At 39.9% G+C, this 22,790-nt stretch overlaps 1 protein-coding gene across 7 annotated transcripts in view; it reads right to left on the reverse strand.

Annotated features, from left to right (window-relative positions):
- The window catches only part of plch1 (phospholipase C, eta 1), a 66,726-nt gene that overhangs the window by 22,519 nt on the left and 21,417 nt on the right, over positions 1–22,790 (reverse strand). For all 7 annotated transcript variants that reach the window (XM_032512266.1, XM_032512267.1, XM_032512268.1 and 4 more), the window contains 7 exons: positions 16,332–16,478; positions 12,764–13,007; positions 12,431–12,560; positions 7,811–7,981; positions 6,918–7,011; positions 2,597–2,800; positions 1,085–1,205 (listed from right to left, as the gene is read on the reverse strand). In XM_032512266.1, the coding sequence (XP_032368157.1) occupies positions 1,085–1,205; positions 2,597–2,800; positions 6,918–7,011; positions 7,811–7,981; positions 12,431–12,560; positions 12,764–13,007; positions 16,332–16,478 (1,111 nt within the window). The remainder of the gene's footprint in view (positions 1–1,084; positions 1,206–2,596; positions 2,801–6,917; positions 7,012–7,810; positions 7,982–12,430; positions 12,561–12,763; positions 13,008–16,331; positions 16,479–22,790) is intronic.

Genomic DNA, 22,790 nt, shown 5'->3' on the forward strand with positions numbered 1-22,790 from the left:
ACAAGCTAAAGCACAGGGTGATTAATTTATTCATCTGTTCTTCAGAATTATTATAAATTACTAATTAATATGGTGGGAGTTTATGAGAATATAAAAATATTTTGGAATTAGCAGGTGTGAATGTTTTATATTAGGAGACCACATTAACCATGGACTTCAGTTTAATTTACAGAGGAATACAAAGTAACCATCTGGAGAAAATGTTTTGCCGACGGAAATGAATTAAATCAACTTATCAACAGATATACTTACATTTCAACTTAAATTGAATCTTCTCCAACACTGTCTCTACCTCTGACTTGCACAAATACTTTTATAACACAGGCGCTGTACTCATAAGTAGCTGCAATAGGTGCCAAAGCGAGCCAATGTGGCAGCAGGATGCTGCATCATTCACCACTTTGTTTGGGTATTGTTGGACCCAGCAGAGACAAACAGTGGCTCCTCAGGGAGCCAGAGGAAACGCCGCTAAGCAGATGGTTGAGTAATAGGTGCTAATTACTGCCAGGAATCATAGTGTTCTCTGAAAAACCCAATCCTGGCTGTCTAAATGTTGCATCTTTCTCCTTACACCCTGTGGGGAAACCTATCACATTCATAGATATTGTATCATAGCAGTGCGAGAAGTGCTAGATTGGTTTTAGGAGGAAAACTGTAGTTCTGCAGCAAGGTGATGCTCTAATATTTCATTCCAAAGTGGTCGATAAAGCAACTCACCTAAACCGAGGAGGACATTATGCAAAGTACAATCAATAGTACAATCTGTGTGTTAGCACATGCAAACATGTTGTCCTGTTTATATTGAAGCAAAGATCAATATTTGCTCTACTGACATGATATTTGAACATTTGAGTCAGATATATATGACTGAGTAAACCGATAGAGACATAAGTAAAATGGCATTTTTGATTTGGCATTAAGAGCCATTTTCTCCTAGTACAATACCTATGGGATAAGGAAAGTGTACACACACACACACACACACACACACACACACAACACACACACACACACACACACACACACACACACACACACACACCACACACCACACACACACAGAGTGTAGGGAGCTTTGACTCACTGGTTATTTATGAAGGCATATTTATTGATGGTCTCTATGACAGACTTGAACGGTATCTTGGAGGTCAGAGTGTAGCCGTGTTGGACCATCGGCTCTCCTTCAGGACCGTCCCAACAGTCCACTGCAGGGAAAAACACAAGAAACCATGCATGAATAACACACTGCATCATGTTACTGTTCTCAGTTTTCTGTCTCTTCTCCGTGCTCAGCTTTGAATATAGCCAAGACAGTCGATTTTAAATGTACTTGATCTCTCAGCTGTTTCACATTCTCTTAACACACACTGGTGGGAAATTATTGTGGGACACAACATAGCATGGATGAAAGTAATGTTCAAGCAATAGCATGTGCAACAGTGTGCTATTTTTCAGTGTTGTCGCTACATCTGCAAATTGTCTTCCCAATCATAAACACAGCAAAAACAGGTGTTGGGTTTAAATTTAAAAACATTAACAAAAAAGGTTCCAAACTGTATCCATAAACATCCCTAACAGGGATTATTTCTATTACACATTTAGCCAAACATAGTGACACCATTTGATATAGAGTGAAACTGAGTTTTTTGGAATTATAAGACAGCTTGTCCAATTTAAATGGCTTTTTGCACAGCACACATTTTGACATGTCATAGTAGGAGAAGCACAGGTGTTACCAGTAACATTACTGATAGCTCTGTTCTGAAGGGTCCCTGTAGGCAGTGGCAGTGGGAGAGTGATGCACAATACCATGATGGCAGGAACTGAAACCAATACAGCCACGCTTAATGTTATTATGTATACTTTGCTTTTCACACTGGGACATGTCAAAATGTCTTCTGTGGAAAAGACATACGCAGTCAGATTATAGCTTCGCATGGCGTCCATATTTTAATATAGATGTATGATGTATTCATGTACCTATGCATTTACAGTATGTGAGGCTTTGTACAGACTAAGGCAACTTGTTTACTTGGAAAAGATACAAATCCATTCATGGCATTATCAATCTTTACCTATCTTTATGTTATATTTTTATGTGTTTGTCCATATACTGTATATTGGCATGTGCATGAAAAGGAATTTACCCCACTGAACGGACGGACAGACGGCCATCCAGCCATCCATCCATCCATCCAACCATCCATCCAACCATCCATCATCTAACAATCCAACCATCCAACCATCTATCAATCCATCATCCATCCATCCAACCATCTATCCATCCATCATCTAACCATCCAACCATCTATCAATCCATCATCCATCCATCCATCCATCCATCATCCATTCAACCATCCATCCATCCATCCATCATCCATTCAACCATCCATCCATCCATCCATTCCCCAACCATCATCCAACCATCCATCCATCATTCAACCATCCAACCATCCATCCAACCATCTATCAATCCATCATCCAACCATCTATCAATCCATCATCTATCCATCTATCAATCCATCATCCATCCATCCAACCATCTATCCAACCATCATACATCCATCCATCCATCCATCCATCCATCCATCCTTACCTTCTACACAGCGGCAGCCGGACTGCAGCACCCAGGCATACATGTCGGTCTTGGAGTGGGAGAGGAGCTGGTCTCCAGTCAGGTATGTGTTATGAGAGGAGGCGATGAAGTAGTTACACAGAGGCTGCTCCATGTCTTGATTCACCTCGTGGTGCAAAGGGTTGAAAATATCACACGCTGGACTGCGCATGAAGCTTGTAAAACCTGAAGAATAATACAAATGTTTAGAAAAAATAACTTGAAATCAAACCGGACACTGTTAAAGAATTCTGCTTAGTTTCGATTATGATTTATCGCTTTGGATATTGAATGGATGAAAACATGAAATGGGCTCAGGCATAATTTGTTTTTAGCCATGCTGGCAGTAATGTGGAGGGCAATGCTGTCTGTCGGTTGTCCTGTTGTCAGTGCACCACTTCGGTCCAGACTGAGACATTGGATGGATCACTGTGAAATTTGTACAATCATGCATGCTCCACGGAGGATGTATCCTGCTGACTTTGGTGATCTCCTGACTTTTGCTCTAACCCCACCATGCAGTTGACATTTGTGGATTTGAGTGAAATGTCCCAATGCCATCAAATTAGATACAGATATCTGTGTTTCCCCATATATCCCCATGGGATACATTAAATTGTAGTATATTGACCAACATATTTGCCAAACCAATGACAATTGGCCTCAGTTGCACTTTATGTTTAGTGGTAATTGTAAAATGTTAACATGCTAACAAGCTATGCTAAACTGGTAAACAGGAAACATTATACCTCTTTAACATTAGACTTTCCAGAGCCAGCAAAGGTAAAAACAACTTCCAGGTTTCTTTCACCCCCAACATATATAACATATAACAATACTTAACAAGAAACAGGCCAATCCTTACTTATTTATAGTTCTTAGGCAAAAAGACTCTTGCATTTATTTGTACGCATTATGTATAGTGGTTTTATGGTTCTCATGATTTCCTTTCCTCCGTATTTATATATCTTATCTCACAAGACATGTGCAACATTTACATATCCTTTGTTGTATGTCTTATTTTTGGTCTACCACAGTACTGTTATGTGGCTACATAAGTTGATTGCTGCTGTAGCAGTAACTATGAGTTAGCATTGTCATTGCGAGCATGATAGAATGCTGACATTAGCATTTAGCTCAAGTACACACAGACCCACACAAATGGCTGTAGACGTGGACTACAGGGGCTTGTCATCCCGTTTTTTGGTCATCCTCCCCTACACCCTCTTTTAAAATTTTAGTTTCCAATGCCTAAAAGAAAAGTGAAAAACCGTTAAAACAAAAAGTTTTTTTTTTCCCAAACTCCCATATCCAATCATGTTCGTACACATTCAAAACACCCCCCCCCAACCCCCCCAGGGTCCGGAATCTTTTTTTCTTTTTTTGGTTATCCCCCGGGAAAATCCCCACAAATAAGCCAAGCCTTTTAAACCAAGGGGGCTGTGGTTTCAAACAAAAAGTGGTGAGGTTTGAAACCATTCTTTTTGAATTATTTTCCCCAAACCACAATTTTTTGGGTACAGCATTAAAGAAACGGAGGGAAAAAAACCCCCTTTTCCCTCCAAGAGGGGGATAAAGAATGAAAAATTAAAAACCAAAGGGGGCTTTTGAAAAGTCACCACTAAGACAAAGGGGCCCCCAAGGAAAGGAAGCAGAGGGGGTTTTAATGGGGAAAAAAGTAACTGCGGAGAAAAATAAAAAAAACCTTGCCCGCAAAATTTTGGGAAATATTTTGGTATGGAAAGTTCGATCAAATGAACCACAATCTCTTTCAGGGTTTAAAAGCATGGCTAAATCCTTTTTTAAAAGGCATTTGTATGAAAATGAAACACTGTAATTCCAGCTTATCACCGGGAAAAAGTTTTTTAAATGCCCCATGGAAATGCCCTTTTTCACTTTTTTTAAAAGGGTTTTTCTAACTTTAAATATGATTTCCCCCAGCCGGCCTTTGGTCCCCATGGGGCTAAAAGGTATGGGTTTAAACCGAGCCCAATCCCAGTAAAAGGGGCCACAAAAGGTCTATAAAAGAACTTCAGAAAACGTTTTTTAGGGGCCCACTAAGGTCTATATAAAAAAAGACTTCAGATACGTATTGGGGGACCATAAGGCCCTATAAAAAAGAGATTTCCGATCCATTTTTGGGGGCCACAAGGTCTAATAAAGGACTTCAATACATTATTAGGGGCCCACTAAGGTCTAGAAAAAGAGATTTCAGATCTATTGGGGGACCACAAGGTCTATATAAAAAAACCCTTCGGATACAAAATTGGGGGACCCAAAGGGTTTCTTGTAAAAGAACTCAATACTTTATTAGGGGACCACTAAGGGTCTATAAAAAGAAAACTTCGAAAACAGTTTTAGGGGACCCTAAGGCCCTAAAAAAAAAGGATTTTCAATACGTATTAGGGGCCCCACAAAGGCCCTTAAAAAAGGCTTCCAAAAAGCAGCGTGTGAAAGGACTTTTAAACACAATTGTCATTCCCGTCACTCTTGCAAAAAGGGGTTTAAAAACACACTCGGGCCGGGCTGGTCTGTCTTTCCCCTTCAGGGCTCCAACCGATTGTCCACCCTTCCTCCCTCCCCCCTCCACTCCTCTCCCTGTACTCCCCTTCCCCCTTTTTTTCTTTTCAAAACCTCATTTTCTCTCTCCCGCCGCCCCCCATTCTGACTTCCCAAATTTTTTCTCACTCCGCTCCGTTTCCCCCAATCCATCTTCTCCCTTAGGCCCCCCCTTTTCAATCCGGGGTTTTTCCCTTTAAAATCACACTAAAGACAAGAAATTTGGGCCAAAGACAAAACCTCAAACATTCATGGTCATTGGTTTTTTTTTTTCTTTTTAGCAAATTCGGGTTCATTTTTGGGGGGCTTTTTAAATTTTTTTGTTAAATTAATATTTTCATTTATTTTTCAATTTTTTCATTTTTTGAATCATCCCGCTACATCTTTTTGTTCATCTTAGGTTTTTTTTGGGATTATTTTTGGGATCTGTTAGTCTTTTTTTTTTAAAAAGTCCCCGGCCCCTTTAGCCACCGGTTAGTCTCATTTCCTGGGTGAACATGTATGTGGGGGGTAGACCCGGGAGGCTATTTTTTTTTTTTACCAGACCCTAGGACCCATTGCTCCTTTTTTTTGGGAACTGTTTTTTTTCCCGAGATATTGATTAAAAACCCTCCCAATCCCCATTTTTATCTCGGGCGTAGATTCCCCTCCCCGGGTCCCTCAGGGGCCTTTTTAACATTGTTTTTTTTTGGTTTTTTTTGTTAAATCGGGGGAGTCGGGGCCCCTACAGTGCCGGGTTTTTCAAATTTTTATTATGGGGGGTTAAAATTCACAAACTAAAATTTAAAAACGTGGTTTTTGGAAATGTCAATTGTTTGGTATATTTGTTTAAAAATGAAAGGGGTTGATGATTATTCGAAAACCCCTTAAAATTTTCAATTTCATTTAAAAGAATTTTCCCTTTATTATTTTTTGGTCAAACCCAAAAGATCTTTGGGGTTTTACAAAGTGATTGTCCTTTTTAATTTTTTTACGGGCCCCTAATATTATTTCATAGGGCCCCAAAAAAAACCCCCGAAAATATTCCCCTGAAACAGATACCCAAAAATTTTTTAAAAAGTTTTTTTAATTTTTATTGTTTTTGGGCTAATTTTATTCCCCAAAAACCGGGAAGAAATATGTCTAAAAGTTTTTACTCCCCATTAACCATTTATTCAGTATTTACGGGTTGGTGTGGGTAAAAACCCCTCATTTTGTGAACTGGAAACGTCTTATAATAAACTAGAGCCCCATTTTTCCCAGCCCCCGGGGGCATAAAGTGGGGGGGCCCAAACATACTTCCTACCCCCTCCCCCCCCCCCCCCCCCCCCCCCACCCACCCCCCCCCCCCCCCCCCCCCCCCCCCCACACACACACCACCCGCCGCCCCTAACTACTAAACACCTGTGTAGTTTCATGACTGCATCTTGCTCAGTTGTGACAAAATCTGGCTGCAGACATATAACTAGGGACCATCTTCCCATTAGATCACATCAGCCGTGACGTCAAATCAGTCCAGGGGCGGAAAGTGGGGGGGCCCCTTCTCTACCTAACACCCACCCATCCTCCCCCCACACACACACACACACACACCCACAACTCCATAATGGCATAAACTTTATCAATACCTGACTTTGGATCGGTTTTGAGAGGATGTAACAAAGTAATAGATGACTGCAAACTGATGGTTGACGGATACAAGGGGGAAAGATGAAAAAAGAAGAGAAAAAGTAAAAATAGAAGACAGGAAACGGGAGTAAGTTACCTTCAATTCCTATGACGCCTCTTTGTTTGTTCTCGCTGCACATTTCAAACTTGTCAATGATTTCTGCTACATACTCTGGAGTCACACTGGCCATCTGTAGAGACAAAAATGTAGAGACCTTGTTTAGACTCTTTAGTGTAGTAATTCATGTAGTAAATAACAATGACTCAATTTCAGTTTAAATGCTCAGAATGATGTCTTATCTTTTAAAAACACACTTGTGCTGCTTTTAATTTTCAGCCATGTCAAACAAGTCCGACAATTGCATTAAGGATGTGTATCGCAGGCTGAAGGCGGTAAATACAGCATGATGAAAAATGACACCGTTGCAGTGTAACAGAGAAAAGAGTGTGTCAGAAACACAAAGAAAAAAAAGGAAGAGCAAAGAAAAGTACAAAGAATAAGAAAGGGGCTCCCATGAGACAAACCAATTTTAGGTGTGATAGATTTAGTGGAGCAGATTCCTCTGGGCAGACAGCTGAGACAAAGGGAATTACATGTTAGACTAAGGGGAACAGGATCTTAATCTCTTTTGTGTGGCTGGATCTGAATAAATTGAAACGGCTTATTGGGGGGAAACAAGTCTCGCTCGACGGATGTGCATAACTGGGATAAAGCCTGACATCTGGAATAGCCCTCCCCTCTCGCTATCTATCATTCTTAGTACTGCCCAGGATGGTTGTAATTGGTTTAACGATATATATAAAAAAGCCAAAGCGTTTTTTCCCCCTATCCCAGAACAGATATGCGGTGTAGCCAGACCAGCGCTGACACAGCGCTGTGGAGACAGCAGAGCGAGATTAGAGAGGAAGTCGTTTAAAAATGTGTTGGGTTTAATCTAACTGGCTGAGAATTTGATTCGCTCTAACCAAGAGACCGGCTGGACTTCTCACCTTCTGCTCATTCTGCAGGAAGTTGGCCAGCTCCTCTGCTGTCAGGTGATCCTTCCTGTCGCTGTACGCCATCATCAGCAGGAAAAGGTCCCGTCTCAGAGACATCATCTTGTAGAAGACGGAGAACTCCTCGTATGTCAGCGTGCCCTGCTGATCGTCCGTGTCTGCTTCCTGTGAGATTGAGGAAGTGATGTGGCATCAATGACATATTGCTATGATCTCGTTCCACATAGGGCTACATACGTCATGATATTTTTGACCAAATAACAATATTGTAGTGTTGACTATTGGTGCTTTCACAAAATATTTACACAATGAGATTTTTGATAAAAAAATGATCAGTAGTGTGGATATAATGAGACTTTTAGGGCAACCTGCACAATTGGTTCATTTACATTTTAGCATACTTTTAGCATATTATTTAAGCAGTTGCACATTTTGTTTTCCCATCCTGGATATATTTTATTTGTTGTTATACTTTATTCCTATTATTATTATTATTATTTCATGTATACTGTATGTATGTATATTTTTTACTAGTATCTCATTTATGTTTATATATTATTATTTATTTTTTGGGATCAATAACTATCTATCTATCTATCTATCTATCTATCTATCTATCTATCTATCTATCTATCTATCTATCTATCTATCTATCTATAATGACTAAGTGGGTAAAAGCAAATAATAGAACAGTTACAACAGTCTGGTACACTGCAGAAGTTACAAAAGCTTGTAAACTGTAAGCTGCACCAATCACATCGGTGTATCTGATATGGGCGGGGCCAGAGGTGAGCTGCACCAATCACATTGGTGTATCTGATATAGGCGGGGCCAGAGGTGAGCTAAACAGATGACAGTCTAATCTACCAGTTAGCTCCACTGGTAGAAAGCGTACTGGGCTCTGGATACGTCACCCTGTGTGTTGTTGTGATTGGTCAGAGTGTTATCCAATTGCGTGCAGTGAGATTTTCAAATGCACGCTTGGTGCCGCACCTCGAGATGGCCGACTCTCATTACTCAAGGCCAGACCCTTAATCTTTAGGATTTGGGTCTGGATCTCCAGGCTACAGAGCCGCTACTCGATGTGGCAAACCTGCATAGTGCCGTTCACCCTGTTATGAGTCATTTTGGAAACATTATTTTAAAAGGTACAAACGACTAATTTGTTGTTGCTTTAAGTAGGCAGCAAGCTACCTTTCTACTTTAATGAAAAATAGCACCAAAAAAAATGGAAAGTCTAAATAACCATTCTTAAATAAATAATAAAATTTGATAGATGTGAAATATTGCAAGCAACAGCAGCTTCCGTGTCTGTCGGACTTCACTCACTGCTGAATGGTTAAGACAAAACAATGACTGGCCTCCATAAAAATCAGCTAACATGAACACATCTAACCCTAACCCCAAGACTGAGCGGATGGGAGTGAAATGCAATGGCTATGATATATGGCCAACAACCAATAATTACTCTAAAATGATGATACGTAATTACAAGCCCTGCCAATAGATTGGCAATTGGTCAATGCACAGTCTACATTTAGTTCACACTTGTCAGTTGTGAATGTATCCGCGGGGGAACAGCTGTGCCTCTTTCTTTTTTTTTTTTTGTTCTTCATCTCTTGTCATTTTTCTCTCCTCCACACTGATACAAACACCAATTCACACTGTACCAGTCTTTATGGAGCAACGAAATTACCCTGTTCAACCATTGTTTTCTTTCAAAACCTCATATCTCACTACACGTAGCCCGAGGACACACACACACAGCACAGACGGCAGCTCGTCCTCTCCCTCCACCTCGCTCTGCCTGCTCGCCGGGACCCGGCGTCTCATATTACCTGGATCGCACGGGGGCCCAACGGCTCCACAATCTAATAATACCAGCTAATGCCTCCATCACACTCCCGTAATGAGCTCGCTGTGTGCATCGGGGGCACGATCACAGAAAGGTTCTTTAAAAAAGCAGCAGGAAAATTTCCTGCGATGGACTTCATTAGACATGCATGGACAGAAAACACACGGCATCGTGGTATTTTAAGCAACCGCGCAAGCTGTTCTGGTTTGCGGTGCCGTTTCCTGCCAACGCTTAAATGGAAAGGGATAATCCAATTCATTTTTTCCATCTAATCTAAGCCCAAAGAGTGAAGTGTTTCACAGAGGGAAATTACAGTTTTGCCCATTACGAAGAGATAGAAACACTTTTGAAATCTAAACTGTTGGGGGTGGAGAAGAGGAGGCTCAGGTAGTTTTATCAAATGCAACGAAAATACATACATACAGACCGTTTTTAATTCTTGTGGTAAGTGGTTCAGTTTAGAACTTTAATAAAAGATTTACATTATATATATATATATATATATATATATATATATATATATATATATATATATTATGGCATGCCGTTTAGGAAATAATATATATATATGAAGTTTATCCATCTGAATATATGGAATGAAAGTCTGAATATATGGAATGAAGTCTGAATATATGGAATTGAAGTCTGAATATATGGAATTGAAGTCTGAATATATGGAATGAAAGTCTGAATATATGGAATGAAAGTCTGAATATATGGAATGGAAGTCTGAATATATGGAATGAAAGTCTGAATATATGGAATGAAAGTCTGAATATATGGAATGAAGTCTGAATATATGGAATGAAAGTCTGAATATATGGAATGAAAGTCTGAATATATGGAATGAAGTCTGAATATATGGAATGAAAGTCTGAATATATGGAATGAAGTCTGAATATATGGAATGAAAGTCTGAATATATGGAATGAAAGTCTGAATATATGGAATGAAGTCTGAATATATGGAATGAAAGTCTGAATATATGGAATGAAAGTCTGAATATATGGAATGAAAGTCTGAATATATGGAATGAAAGTCTGAATATATGGAATGAAAGCTGACGTCATTACGGCGCTGGCGCCATCTTGTGTTGTGGCTGATTAATCAGGATGTAACAAATGTGGACGCTATGAGTGAATCGGCTAGGAATCTAGTGTCAGCTATTTTGAGCAATGAAGAGATTATTAACACTCTGGCAAATGCATGTACGGGCCAAAATACTGGTAACCGTATCCAGTGCCCACACCATTAGCTTCCAGTTGAAGTGTTACTTCTGCCGACATCTCCCAAAGAGACTCATAAATTCCTTCAAGAATGATGCATAATGTTCTTTCGGCAACGTTTTGTTGAACAGGATTGCTTATAAGCACTAAGAATGTCGCAATAATGGAAATATGATCCTCAAGGTGACGCTATCTAATTTCCAAACTGTTTGTGTCGTTTGGAGTATGACCAGTTGTTGCAAAAAAACCCTGCAGTTCAACAAAGTATTGGACTATTTCAGCCGATGCCATTTTGTAAATCCAGTGAATTCAGAAAGGTATCCCTTTGGTGACATTTCTGTCAATGTATTCCAACTTTCATTCCATATATTCAGACTTCATTCCATATATTCAGACTTCATTCCATATATTCAGACTTTCATTCAATATATTCAGACTTTCATTCCATATATTCAGACTTCATTCCATATATTCAGACTTCCATTCCATATATTCAGACTTTCATTCCATATATTCAGACTTCATTCCATATATTCAGACTTCCATTCCATATATTCAGACGTTCATTCCATATATTCAGACTTTCATTCCATATATTCAGATGGATAAACTTCATATATATATATATTATTCCTAAACGGCATGCCATATATATATATATATATATATATATATATATATATATATATATATATATATATATATATATATATATATATATATATATAAACCTGTTAGGGGCCCCATAATCAAAAAATGTGGTGCTGGGCCCCTATTGCCCACACTCTACAAACACAAATCTATTTAGGAATGTGCATTGTAGGCACAATATAAGATAAAAGGATTAAGGAAGGTTTTGAGACAGGCTTTTCTCAACACTGTCTTTATTGCCTTGTTGGCTAAACTTTGAAGCCCCGTTTGCGTTCTGCCTGCCAGCATTCCTCGGCCCTTTGAGTGCTGAGTTACCTACAGGTATTGATTATATTTTGGATCTGGTTAGACCCTCAGCGTCCGCCTCGTGCCTCTACACTTCCGACTGCAACACTGGAAAAGCCTGTGGACGCTGTATTTGGATTTCTGACATTACTCGGTTTGACTTTTCTTTTAAAAAATTGAAACCGCCGTCTCCACACACTTCATCTTTTCACTCTAAAAGTGTCTTTCTCGCGAATGAACATATGAAATATTTCTCACACATTTATTTGAATTACACAAATGCAGAAAAAAATAAAAAATGCAACAGTAATGTGACATCAGTGATCTAAAATATTTACACACAAGAAATGTAATGTGTTTAACTAAAAGCAAACCTCTTTTTGATTTAATAAGAGGGCTTACATATGATCAGAAATGTTTTGGTAATTAATTTCTATTTGTAAGATGTAATGTGTGTATGGTTCTAGTCTTGTTTAGACATCTCCATTCCATTAGTATGCCACAATGTTACCTTATCTTTGAATTGTAGGAACTATTACTGATAACGTATCGACCAGCATTTGCAGTAAATTCAATAAAATGGCTTCATATTCTGACCTGAAACATTTGTTTGACCTTCCGGCGCGGCAGATTGACGTTCAGCTTATGGAGGAGTTGGTAAATCTCTTCGATGTTCAGAAAACCGTCTCCGTTCTTATCCGCCTCCTCAAACGTCTGCTTCAGCCACGTCACACACACACATTAAGGAAAATGAGGTGTGTCTAATGTCTGCATGACATCCATCTGCGTGATTTGGATATATTATTGTTTTTAGAGCCGGTGCTCACCTTTGACCCATATAAATGAAAACCAACCAAGAACATTGGGCCAGAGGTGGATGAAATCAAAATGACCTAAACATGAAATTGTTATCAGTTGTTAAAAGGATATTGGTCATGCGTACGCTGCCGTTTGGCCAGCGAGTCCTCGTCACTGATCCCGGCCATAAGGTAGCGGAGGCCCGTTATCCAGGTTCTGGCTTCTTCTGCATTTGACGTCACCAGATCGAGGGACTCCATGTGGTTTCCGTGGTAGACCGTGAAACAGCAGGCCGGGTCGAAGCTGCCGTCGGCATGCCGATGGAAGATGTCCGATTGACTGCCCTCGGTCACTTTGTACAGAGAATCAATGGTGACTGAGGAAATGGAAAAGAAAAGACTATTATTGTTAGATAAGGCTGGAGAAATTTGTGTATAATAAAAGTCTAATAGCAACATTATCCTATTCACTTCCTTTATTGTCCCACAAACTATTAAAACCACATCCATGAGCCACACCGTCGCATCGGGTGACAGGTTCCTTCATTTCCATGAACGTGCCTACTAGGGGTGTTGAAACGAATTATTGCATCGATGCACTGCAATTTTGCATCAACATAGTGACAAACCATAATCAATTATTGCCTACTGATGTTACTTATTGATTTTCTGGTCACTATTTAGTTTTTTTTTTTTTTTTTAACTTTTGCATGTTGTGTTTAGACTTTATATTCAGGAAAAGTTTTTTTTTTAGGGGAAGATGCAATAAAATATATATATTTCATATGTACATATATCACTGATTGATGCTGCTTTGTTGATGAAAATCATGTGTAGCAATATATGATAATATTAAGGAGGCAACGCATCGTGATATCGAACCGATTAGAATCCTTGGCATTGGATAATCCTAATCAAATCGAGAGACCGGTGAAGATTCACACCCCTAATGGGTACTGTAGTTTATTCTGACTCAAGCCCACATCCACTGTCCAGCTGCTGTGAATCATAGAGCAGAGTGGATATGACACATGCCTTTGGTGTGGGAGACCTGGGTTTGATGCTGCGATACATCCACCAATGTGTCCCTGAGCAAGGCACTTAACCCCTAGTTGCTCCAGAGGCGTGCGACCTCTGATATATATAGAAATTGTAAGTTGCTTTGGATGAAAGTGTCATATTAATGACATGTAATGCACAGTTGAAAATAGTCATTCAGTATTAGTCAGCATGTGGTCTTGTTGTTGCTAAAAACTGCAGTGCCCAGTTGCTTTAGGAAATAATTGGGTCTATCAAAAAAGGTAAACTATATATGTGTGACCTCATTTTTCGAGATATACTGGGACGAATGAGCTTAGGGCTGAGAGCCACAGACACAGTGTGTGGAAGTCGGAAAGTATTGAGAGGCGTACTAAAAAAAATGTTGGTTTTGGTTGTTTCCTATGATTCGATGATAATAGAAAACAGAATAACACAAGCCTTATCCTTTAATACTGTGACTCATTGCTTGGCAATTCCCAACCCAGTATCCAGATGACAGGAGGATGGAGGCTGAATAATTAGACAAGTATGACATGAAATAACAGCGGAACTTAACTTAACGTAGCTTTCTGAAAAATAACCATGAGTTGCTCTCTTTTCTCTATCATGTTTAAACACACACACACACACACACACACACACACACACACCACACACACAACACACACACACACACCACAACACACACACACACACACACACACACACACACACACACACACACAGAGAGAAAGCAGTTCCTGTAGGCTTCAGAGTGTTCACGTTCAAATGAGATTAGAGTATAAACTCAGCTATTTTTGATTCTGTGTCTTTGTCAGGATAGAGAAACAGCCTGCACTGAACTACATCCTGTTCTACATATTCACACAGATGCTCTACCCGTCTTCTCACCTCGCTTATTTTCTCCTCTGGGTATGTCTCTTAGGTGTGTCTTATTCAATTAAATCAATTCATTAATAACCCTCATCAGTGCTCTAATGTGTTCTCCTCAGAACAACGAACCTTAATGTTTTGGGAAACAGCGTTATGTTGGATTAAATGATTAAATAATTAATGATATGATTATTATATTGAATGAATTGCCTTCTTACCCACCCAACAATACTGTCGCAAGCCATTCCAAAATTATCCATTTCTCCATTACACTCTCATCCCGTTACATAATCTCATCTCTAAAATTCTGATATGACTAGAAGCATAGTCACGCAGTGTGCCTCGGTCTGGGTTTGAAGGAAACATGCATTTTACATTTTTTGCCACATTATTCCACCAATGCAGCCCTCCACAAGATGGACGTAATATATAGCAGCATTATTTTGATCATGCTCGGACAGAATACTCATGTACTTGAAGAAAGAATAGGCCAGCTGTTGTTTGTTTCTATTAACTAGGATCTTAGGATCTAAGAGGCTTTTCTAATGCAGCTCACACACACACACACACACACACACACACACAAAACACACACACACACACACACACCACACACACACACACACACACACACACACACACACACACACACACATTTGCACATGTAATGACAGGCCCATAGACAGATGTATGCTTCAGTGGGTTTAAACATAAAACCAGTAAAGTAGAAAAGTGACAGTGATGCTTTGAGGGGGCTATGAAATATATAATAATAATCCCTTCCGAGCCAGAGCAGTGTGGCTGATTCAACAGACATTCTGGGGGGGAATGGAGGGTAGAGATAGAGACAATCTGCAAAGCACTTTGACACCTGCTAAAAAAATAGTATGGGATTACTACATTAATGTACACTACAGGTCAAAAGTTTGGGGTCACTTAGAAATTTAATTTTTTTAACCAGGGCAGCAGTTTTCAGATTACATTATGTACTTACATAACCGCAAAAGGGTTCTTCAGTGTTTTTCTTAGTTAGTTTTTAAAAATAATATCAAATTAGTGAACAGAAAGAGCTTTTGGAACATTGGATGAATGGTTGCTGATAATGGGCAATGTAGATATTACATTAAAGATCACCCCCCCACTCAGATCAGCTGGTATTCTGTCTATAATGGAATGGGATGGAAATTTGTAAGTGACCCCACATTTTTGACCGGTAGTGTAAACTCAAAGAATAATTCCAGTTTACCACAACAAAGTCCAACAGGGCAACAAATGGACAGTGAGCCAACCAGGCGTTTGGTTAGGTTTAGATAGTGGGAGCGCTGGTTATGATTTGGAAAAGATGATGGTTAAATGTCATATAGATAAACTGTGTGTGGTGCTTCAAGTCAGTGCAGACCTTTTCTGCATTAAACCATGACATGGATCTTTCCTGAACCTTCTTAACCAAGTGCTGCCAGTGCCTAAACATAACCATGAAAATGCTGTAGCTGTTGGGAGTGGATATTATTTAACATGGTTATTTTTGTAATGTATTTTGTATTTTACTGATAAATTCATTATTAACATTAAAGTGACTTGCCAGGTTCATTAAATTAAAAACATTTCTTAATTATGTTGATGTTTAAATGGTTTAGTCCGGCTCCAAAAATGCTGGAACCTACAATTCTTATGAAGCAACTCCATAGAGTATTTCGCTAAACCCTATTTAATACAGTCTATGGTTGGACCCACATTTTTCAAACTCAACACTATGTATGTGAGTGTGTGCACCCATGCATACTCACTCTTGGCCTTCTCGCTCTTGCGTGAGGGCTTCCAGCGAATGCAGGAGCGATGATCATCCAGGTAGAAGAGCCTCACAAGCCCTTTGGATCCTGCCTTTATCTTTACCATCTGTGTCCCGGACTGCATCACACCCATGCATCGCTCCACTGCAGAAGAGAACACACAAACACTGGGGTCAATGGAGCACTTTATTAGGACACAAAGGGAACAGGTGTCTGGCTTTACTTGTATTTTCTCAGGAAGAAGTAAGGCAAAGCGTCACACTGTCACACAATTAGCGGAGCAGCCAGCAGCTGATGTGGGTCAGAGTCCAAACTGCAACAGAGATGCTACTATGTGAACATACAGGGCTGCTTTTCTGTTTCCCACCGACTTGCTGCTGAAAGCAACGGAGAGCAAGAAGAAAGAGAGAGATCTCATAGAGAGAGACAGAGCTAATGTGTGTCTCTCTGTTCGAAGTTTCACAGAGGGCCTGTAGGCTGGTCAAGAAGAAGAAATCTACATGCTGGGGCAGGTGGAAGCTACGACTGGGCTCCATTAAAGGATAATAAACATAATTCTGTAGTGAGGATTTCAAATATTGTTTTACCCAAATGACATTTAACAAAAATGAAACAAACAAAACATACTTAGTGCATTGGTTTTGAGATATCTGTCTCTTCATCTGTACAAGGTTGAATGCAATTTACTTTGCATTGAAATATGTCAAGTATTTCAAGAATCAGTATCCTTGCTACCAGCACTACTAACAGTTTGCATTGGAACTGTATCTGTGGGGGAACTACTAGAATTGTTGGGTCTTTGTAAATTATAGAGTGGTCTGGACGTACTCTATCTGTAAAGTGTCTTGAGATAACTCTTGTTATGATTTGATGCTATAAATCAAACTGAATTTAATTGAATATCTTCAGAAGAAACTAGTCACAATTAAAGCTGTCCAGTGGAGGTTTGTGAATTATCCAGATTAACCAGGACACTGGTTTTTTAAATGAAATGTTGCCCTTTAAACAAACACATATCAGAATAGTTGCATTTAATTCAATACTATCTACGTGGCTAGATAGCATAAGTAACTATGTCATAGTTTGTAGTTTGGGTAATTTCGCCCTTTAAACAGGTAGCAAGGTGTTGGGACCAGTTGCTATTGCACCATAATTTTTCTAAATACTGCTGTAATTATACATTTATACATTTCGGCCCCATCAACTTCAACACAGACACATGCTGACCGCAAAACGGTGCTTCACATTTTCAAATTACAAGATGATGACAGCTAACCTGTCAGTAAAGAAAAAACTATTTCTAGCATACATGTAGACGCTGCAAAGGAGTAGAGACACTTGTGGCAAACAGAAGAAGAAGGAAAATAACAGTGGAGTAGTCTGAAGAGCAGAACAGAGGGACTGAAATGATGTGAAAAGGGACTTTGTGTTTGAGTGCTGCCTGCTGTCCAGCATCGAGAAGGGATAAAAGACAAAACTTTTTACTTTTTGTGAAAGCTGGTGGCAGGGACACAGACGGGGATGACAGCAGAGAGACAGCGAGACTCCGTCCTCATTAGTGGAGTGTGCGTGTGTGCGCGTGCATGCGTGCGTATGTTTTTGTGTTTGGCTGAGCATATGTGTGAATGTACTGTAGCACGTGTTTTCATGTATTTTGCAATGTTTACAATATGTTTACATGCATCATTACACACTTATAGCATAGAAGGAATTATAACACATATAGTTGAAGAGTTAACTATCTGATACCACCGTACACAATATTAGGGACACTTAATCAATTTAAAATGGATGAGTCTAATAAAAGCTACTGCTATCCATTTTTTATCTAATCAAATTGTTTCCATTCCCAATAGATAAAATGTACTACAACAATGGTGTAAAGTACCATCCAATATATACTGTAGCTAACATAGTAATAGCAAAAAAGTGCCTCAATAGAGCTGCAGCTTTACAGCCTCCCCTCTGGAGCTGCTAAGAGTAAAGGGGGCGTTCTTAAGGACACTTCAGTTGGTTGGGTGCTACTCAAGGACAGATTCTATTTGTATGAGCAAGGGAGGTTTAAGATTGAGTTGAAAACTCAATGGTTGCAAGCCGAAATTGCTGAAAAGGTGGGAAAGTACTACAAGGAATTACACACTTCTTTGCATTTGAATCCCTCAAGGTCAAGGTAAACTGCTACTCATCAATGTGATGAATCTTCTACAACACGCAGTTTAAGATAGCGGGGAGAATGAAAAGCAACAGCACACCGTAGTTTGACACACTTTCACCTTAACGTTAACTGGTGCCATAATGTACCAAAACTTCAATCTTAAACCCAATATAACATTGTGTAACTGTAAGATTAAGATTCCCATGGTACATTTACAATGTTTAAGATCGATAAAGAAAATAAACTCTCTTGCAAAGACCACATTCCCAAAGAGAATCTGAACCAATCCAACCACACACCGATGATACCGACTATTCAGAAATCCCTGGTTAACATGTTAGGTAAATATGTAGCCTACAACTACATGTATAAATGTATTATAATCACAGATTTTATTTTCTGCATAAAATCAAAACCATGTTAGAAAACAAGCGTGAAAAGCCTGACGAGGGAGCCTAAAGTCTTCAGGGTTTGAAATACAAACTGGAATACTCTATTGGCCCTTATAAAAAAACGAGAAACTACAAAAATGTTTGAAAGTTGTAGGATATTTGCAATCTTGACTCCCAACAGCACATGCACTTAAACACAATCTATTAAAATGCGTGTTTTTGACATGGGGTGATTATCTTCAAAGACAGGTGAAGTCAAATCTCTCATGGAAAGCACATATTCAAGCACATTTAACAGACCACACGCTGAGCAGAGTACTTGTTAACAGACTCTCTGTCCTAAGGATAGGCTTAGCAATGACACAAATTTTGATCTTCAAAATATACATAACAAAAATAGATCTTGGAGTTATCTCCAGGGACAGAAGACACACACAAGCATAAACACATAGCCCTGAAACCTGTGTGTTTTCTCCCACGGTGCATGACAAATGCATCATGAATGCACTCATGGCCACACATTTGATAACACAATGGAGTGTGTGGGAAGAGAAACAAGTAGCCATGTGTATGTAAAACAGCAACCTCGGGAACTATCCTCTAACAGCCTTCCATTTGACAAGACAAGTCTCGACTGGGTATCCAGTGGATAGACAGATCAGCTCATGGTCAAGGAAATATATTCATAAAATCTCCAGATTTAAGTTATGTAACTCAGCGTAAATCCTTTCAGGAAGACCTAGCTTTTAATCGATGCTCTCCGAAATCAATTCAGCCGTTATCCTAATAAATGTATATTTTACCATGCGTGTATAACTGTCACATATCTACAACTAGTCTCTCCTGATTGAAGTGTATCTCAGTGTAAATCCTTTTAAGAAGACCTCACTCTTAATCAATGCTCTACCTAACTCCTATCAGCTGTTGGAGGCGGTCACCTTCCTGCTAAACCAATCAGAATTGTACACAAATTTCAAGGGCCAATCACAGAGTCACAACCCTGCTTTAAAAAAATCAGTTTCTCCCTTTGCTATCAGCTCTCGTTGTAGGCAAAGAGTGCAACCCTCCACCCCCCCTTCCACCTCCAGTCCTCTTCCCCAGCTGACCGGTCCGGAACCTCCTTTGGTCTGGTCTTTGGGCTCCTTGTCTATGTTGTCTAGATTCCATCGGGGGGGTCTGATGGTTCTCTACCCCTATATATAGATATACAAAATATTTGTATAGCGAGGGAGTCTAATCGCCATTTATTGAGCTGTACATAAACTTTATTTGCATATCTGCAAACATGTCTCTCCTAATTGAATTGTCCTTAATTCATTTATCAAACAGATTTGTTGATAATTTATCAGGAATCAATACAATCTCCTATCTGCTCATAACGCAAGTACAGCAAGTGTTGAGACAACTTTTCAGAGCTGCAGAAAATAATGGGGCACTGAAGACAAAGAGACTCCAGGAAATGATTTATTCAGAAACGAGAAAATCGGCCATTTTGCATTATTTATTTCACAAAGCCACTTCTGAAATTCACAGCTTCATTAGCGCCAGAATTTAATGGAGGTCACTGTCAAATGTGGGTTTACTGTAGTATTGATCGCATCTGCAGTCTCCGCTCCAGTGAGCAGGCATGTCCTTCTGGGATATTTGATCTCACACCGTTTCAGGCTCAAAATCCATGACTCAGACTAGACAAGTTTCCAGCAACACTTCTCCAGTGCTTTGATATGTAACATCATAAACCAGGTCTAAAGGGAAAGAAACACTATTTGTCATCACTAGAGGGTACATGCCCATTCTCCTGCAATTCCCCTGGAGTATAAATATGTAAGAGTGCTTCTCCGAGAGGCAGTCAGATACATTTCACCATAAAAAGCTAAAAGGGAATACAGAAGTCTTTTTTTCATCCAGCTCAACAGCCAACACAAGGCAACTCTCCAGAAATAGGACTAACATGTACAAGTATGTGTTCGTCTGTTATTTTGTCTTGAAACACAACTTAAAAGAATAATACCCTGCCTTTGGGGTTTTTCTACCCCCGTAGTCTATCCAACCAAATTACTCCTTGACATTTCTGCAGGCGCTCTCCAGTCACTTAACTCTCCATCAGCAGTGATAAGGACCATGAAGAGTCAAACCTCAAACCTAGTTAGAGCTGAAGATTGAGAGGCAAGAGACACAAAGAGAGGAGGATGCCGGTTTAATATCTGCCCAGGAGAGGGGAGCTGCCTCGTAATCAAAGATGAGAACTAATGGAAGTGGCTTTTAAAAGAGCCGTGATGGCTGAATCAAAGGATCAGAGCCCTTTACATCTGCACTCGCGTCTCTTGTCTCGTTTTTGTACAAGCATTAAAGTGCCGCATTATGCTCATATCCAGGTTCATAATTGTATTTTGAGGTTGTACCAGAATAAGTTTACATGGTTTCAATTTCAAAAAACACCATATTGTTGTTGTACTGCACATTGCTGCAGATCCTGTTTTCACCCTGTGTGTTTAGGTCTCTGTTTTTGCTCCAGAGTGAGACATCTCACTTCTACACTATCTTTGTTGGGAGCCGCACATGCTCAGTAGCTCGGTGAGATCCCATCAGCTAGATAACTCTTTCTCCAGCTTTGGTCAGTCCAAGGCAGGATTAGCTGGGAGACTTCTTCTAGACCAGGGACACTTGTGGAATACCTGCAGAACAGGGACAGGAAGTAGAACAGGGACAGGAAGTAGTTCTTTTGGAGATTCTGGTCAACTAGTGGCTGTTGGAGCAGTGTTTTGCTATTGAGACCAAGCTAGCATGCTACGGTTAGCCACCTCGTCTCTAGTGACGTAGAAAGCCGTGCAGATGTTGGACAGCTCACCCGGAGACTGAAGACAGAGGACATTCAGAAACCGGATCTCCCTCTGAACTGCGTGGATGGTTTGGAAGTTTGTTGCTTCCACACACTTCCAGAGACACAGAACACCCCAAATCCCAGAAAAGTTTTTTATTTTCATAATACAGGCACTTTAATGCTCAAACCATCGGAGCGTGAGGATTTAAATTTAGAGTTTAATTCAAACTTGCAATTCCTGTATCTTGTTGGACATCTAAAACAAAATTATTATGTATCTACTTAACCCCACCTGGCATTTGTATGCAGGTTATTAATCTTCATGCTTTGCTACCTGCGGCCACAGTATGCCAGTTCTCTCCTTGCAACCTCACAGACACGGATTAAAAAAGATTAACATTTACAATAATTACTGTATACACATTTTCAGCTAGGTAGGTGAATAAAAAAAATATGGGAAGCATCTTTTTATTTTTCTTTGTGCGACATCTACTTTTTGGCTCCCCTCTTTTAAACGGGTCTGTGGGTGTGTATTCACTGGTGTGTGTTTGTCCCTATGTGCATGCACGTGTGTAAAAAAAAATCAACATCTCTGTCAGCGCAGAGCGGAGAAAGCAGATCAAAGCTTTGTCTTACCAAAGAGGCCCAGGCAATTCAAACGTATGTTAATGGGGAAGGTGATAGAGAAGGCTCTGTGATACCCTGATGAACAAAGCCTGTCCTCACGCCAGGAGAGGGAAAAAACACAGCATCCGCCGCAGTTTTCATTCAAGATTTCCAATCTTAACTGTCATGTTTAATCTCAACATGAGATATTCCTTTTTGCCATCCCCATTTGGTGCATGGTCCTTCCACTGCGAGGAAACCCTGTTGTACTTCAAAAAAAAAAACGAGTGACACTCGCCTCACTAAAATGTTATTATATGACAAACTGGCAAATGCCGCCCTGCAAACATCAAGAGGGATCTTAAGGTCTTCTCCATCAACCTGGACAACTGGGAGGCTGTTGGTACCCGATCTGTGCTGCATGCACGACCGGTCCTGTGCACGTGCAAGATGTTCATGCATGCGCAGATGATAATCCTGAT

The sequence above is a fragment of the Etheostoma spectabile genome, chromosome 3 (genome assembly GCF_008692095.1).
Source record: "Etheostoma spectabile isolate EspeVRDwgs_2016 chromosome 3, UIUC_Espe_1.0, whole genome shotgun sequence".
Taxonomy (NCBI): domain Eukaryota; kingdom Metazoa; phylum Chordata; class Actinopteri; order Perciformes; family Percidae; genus Etheostoma; species Etheostoma spectabile.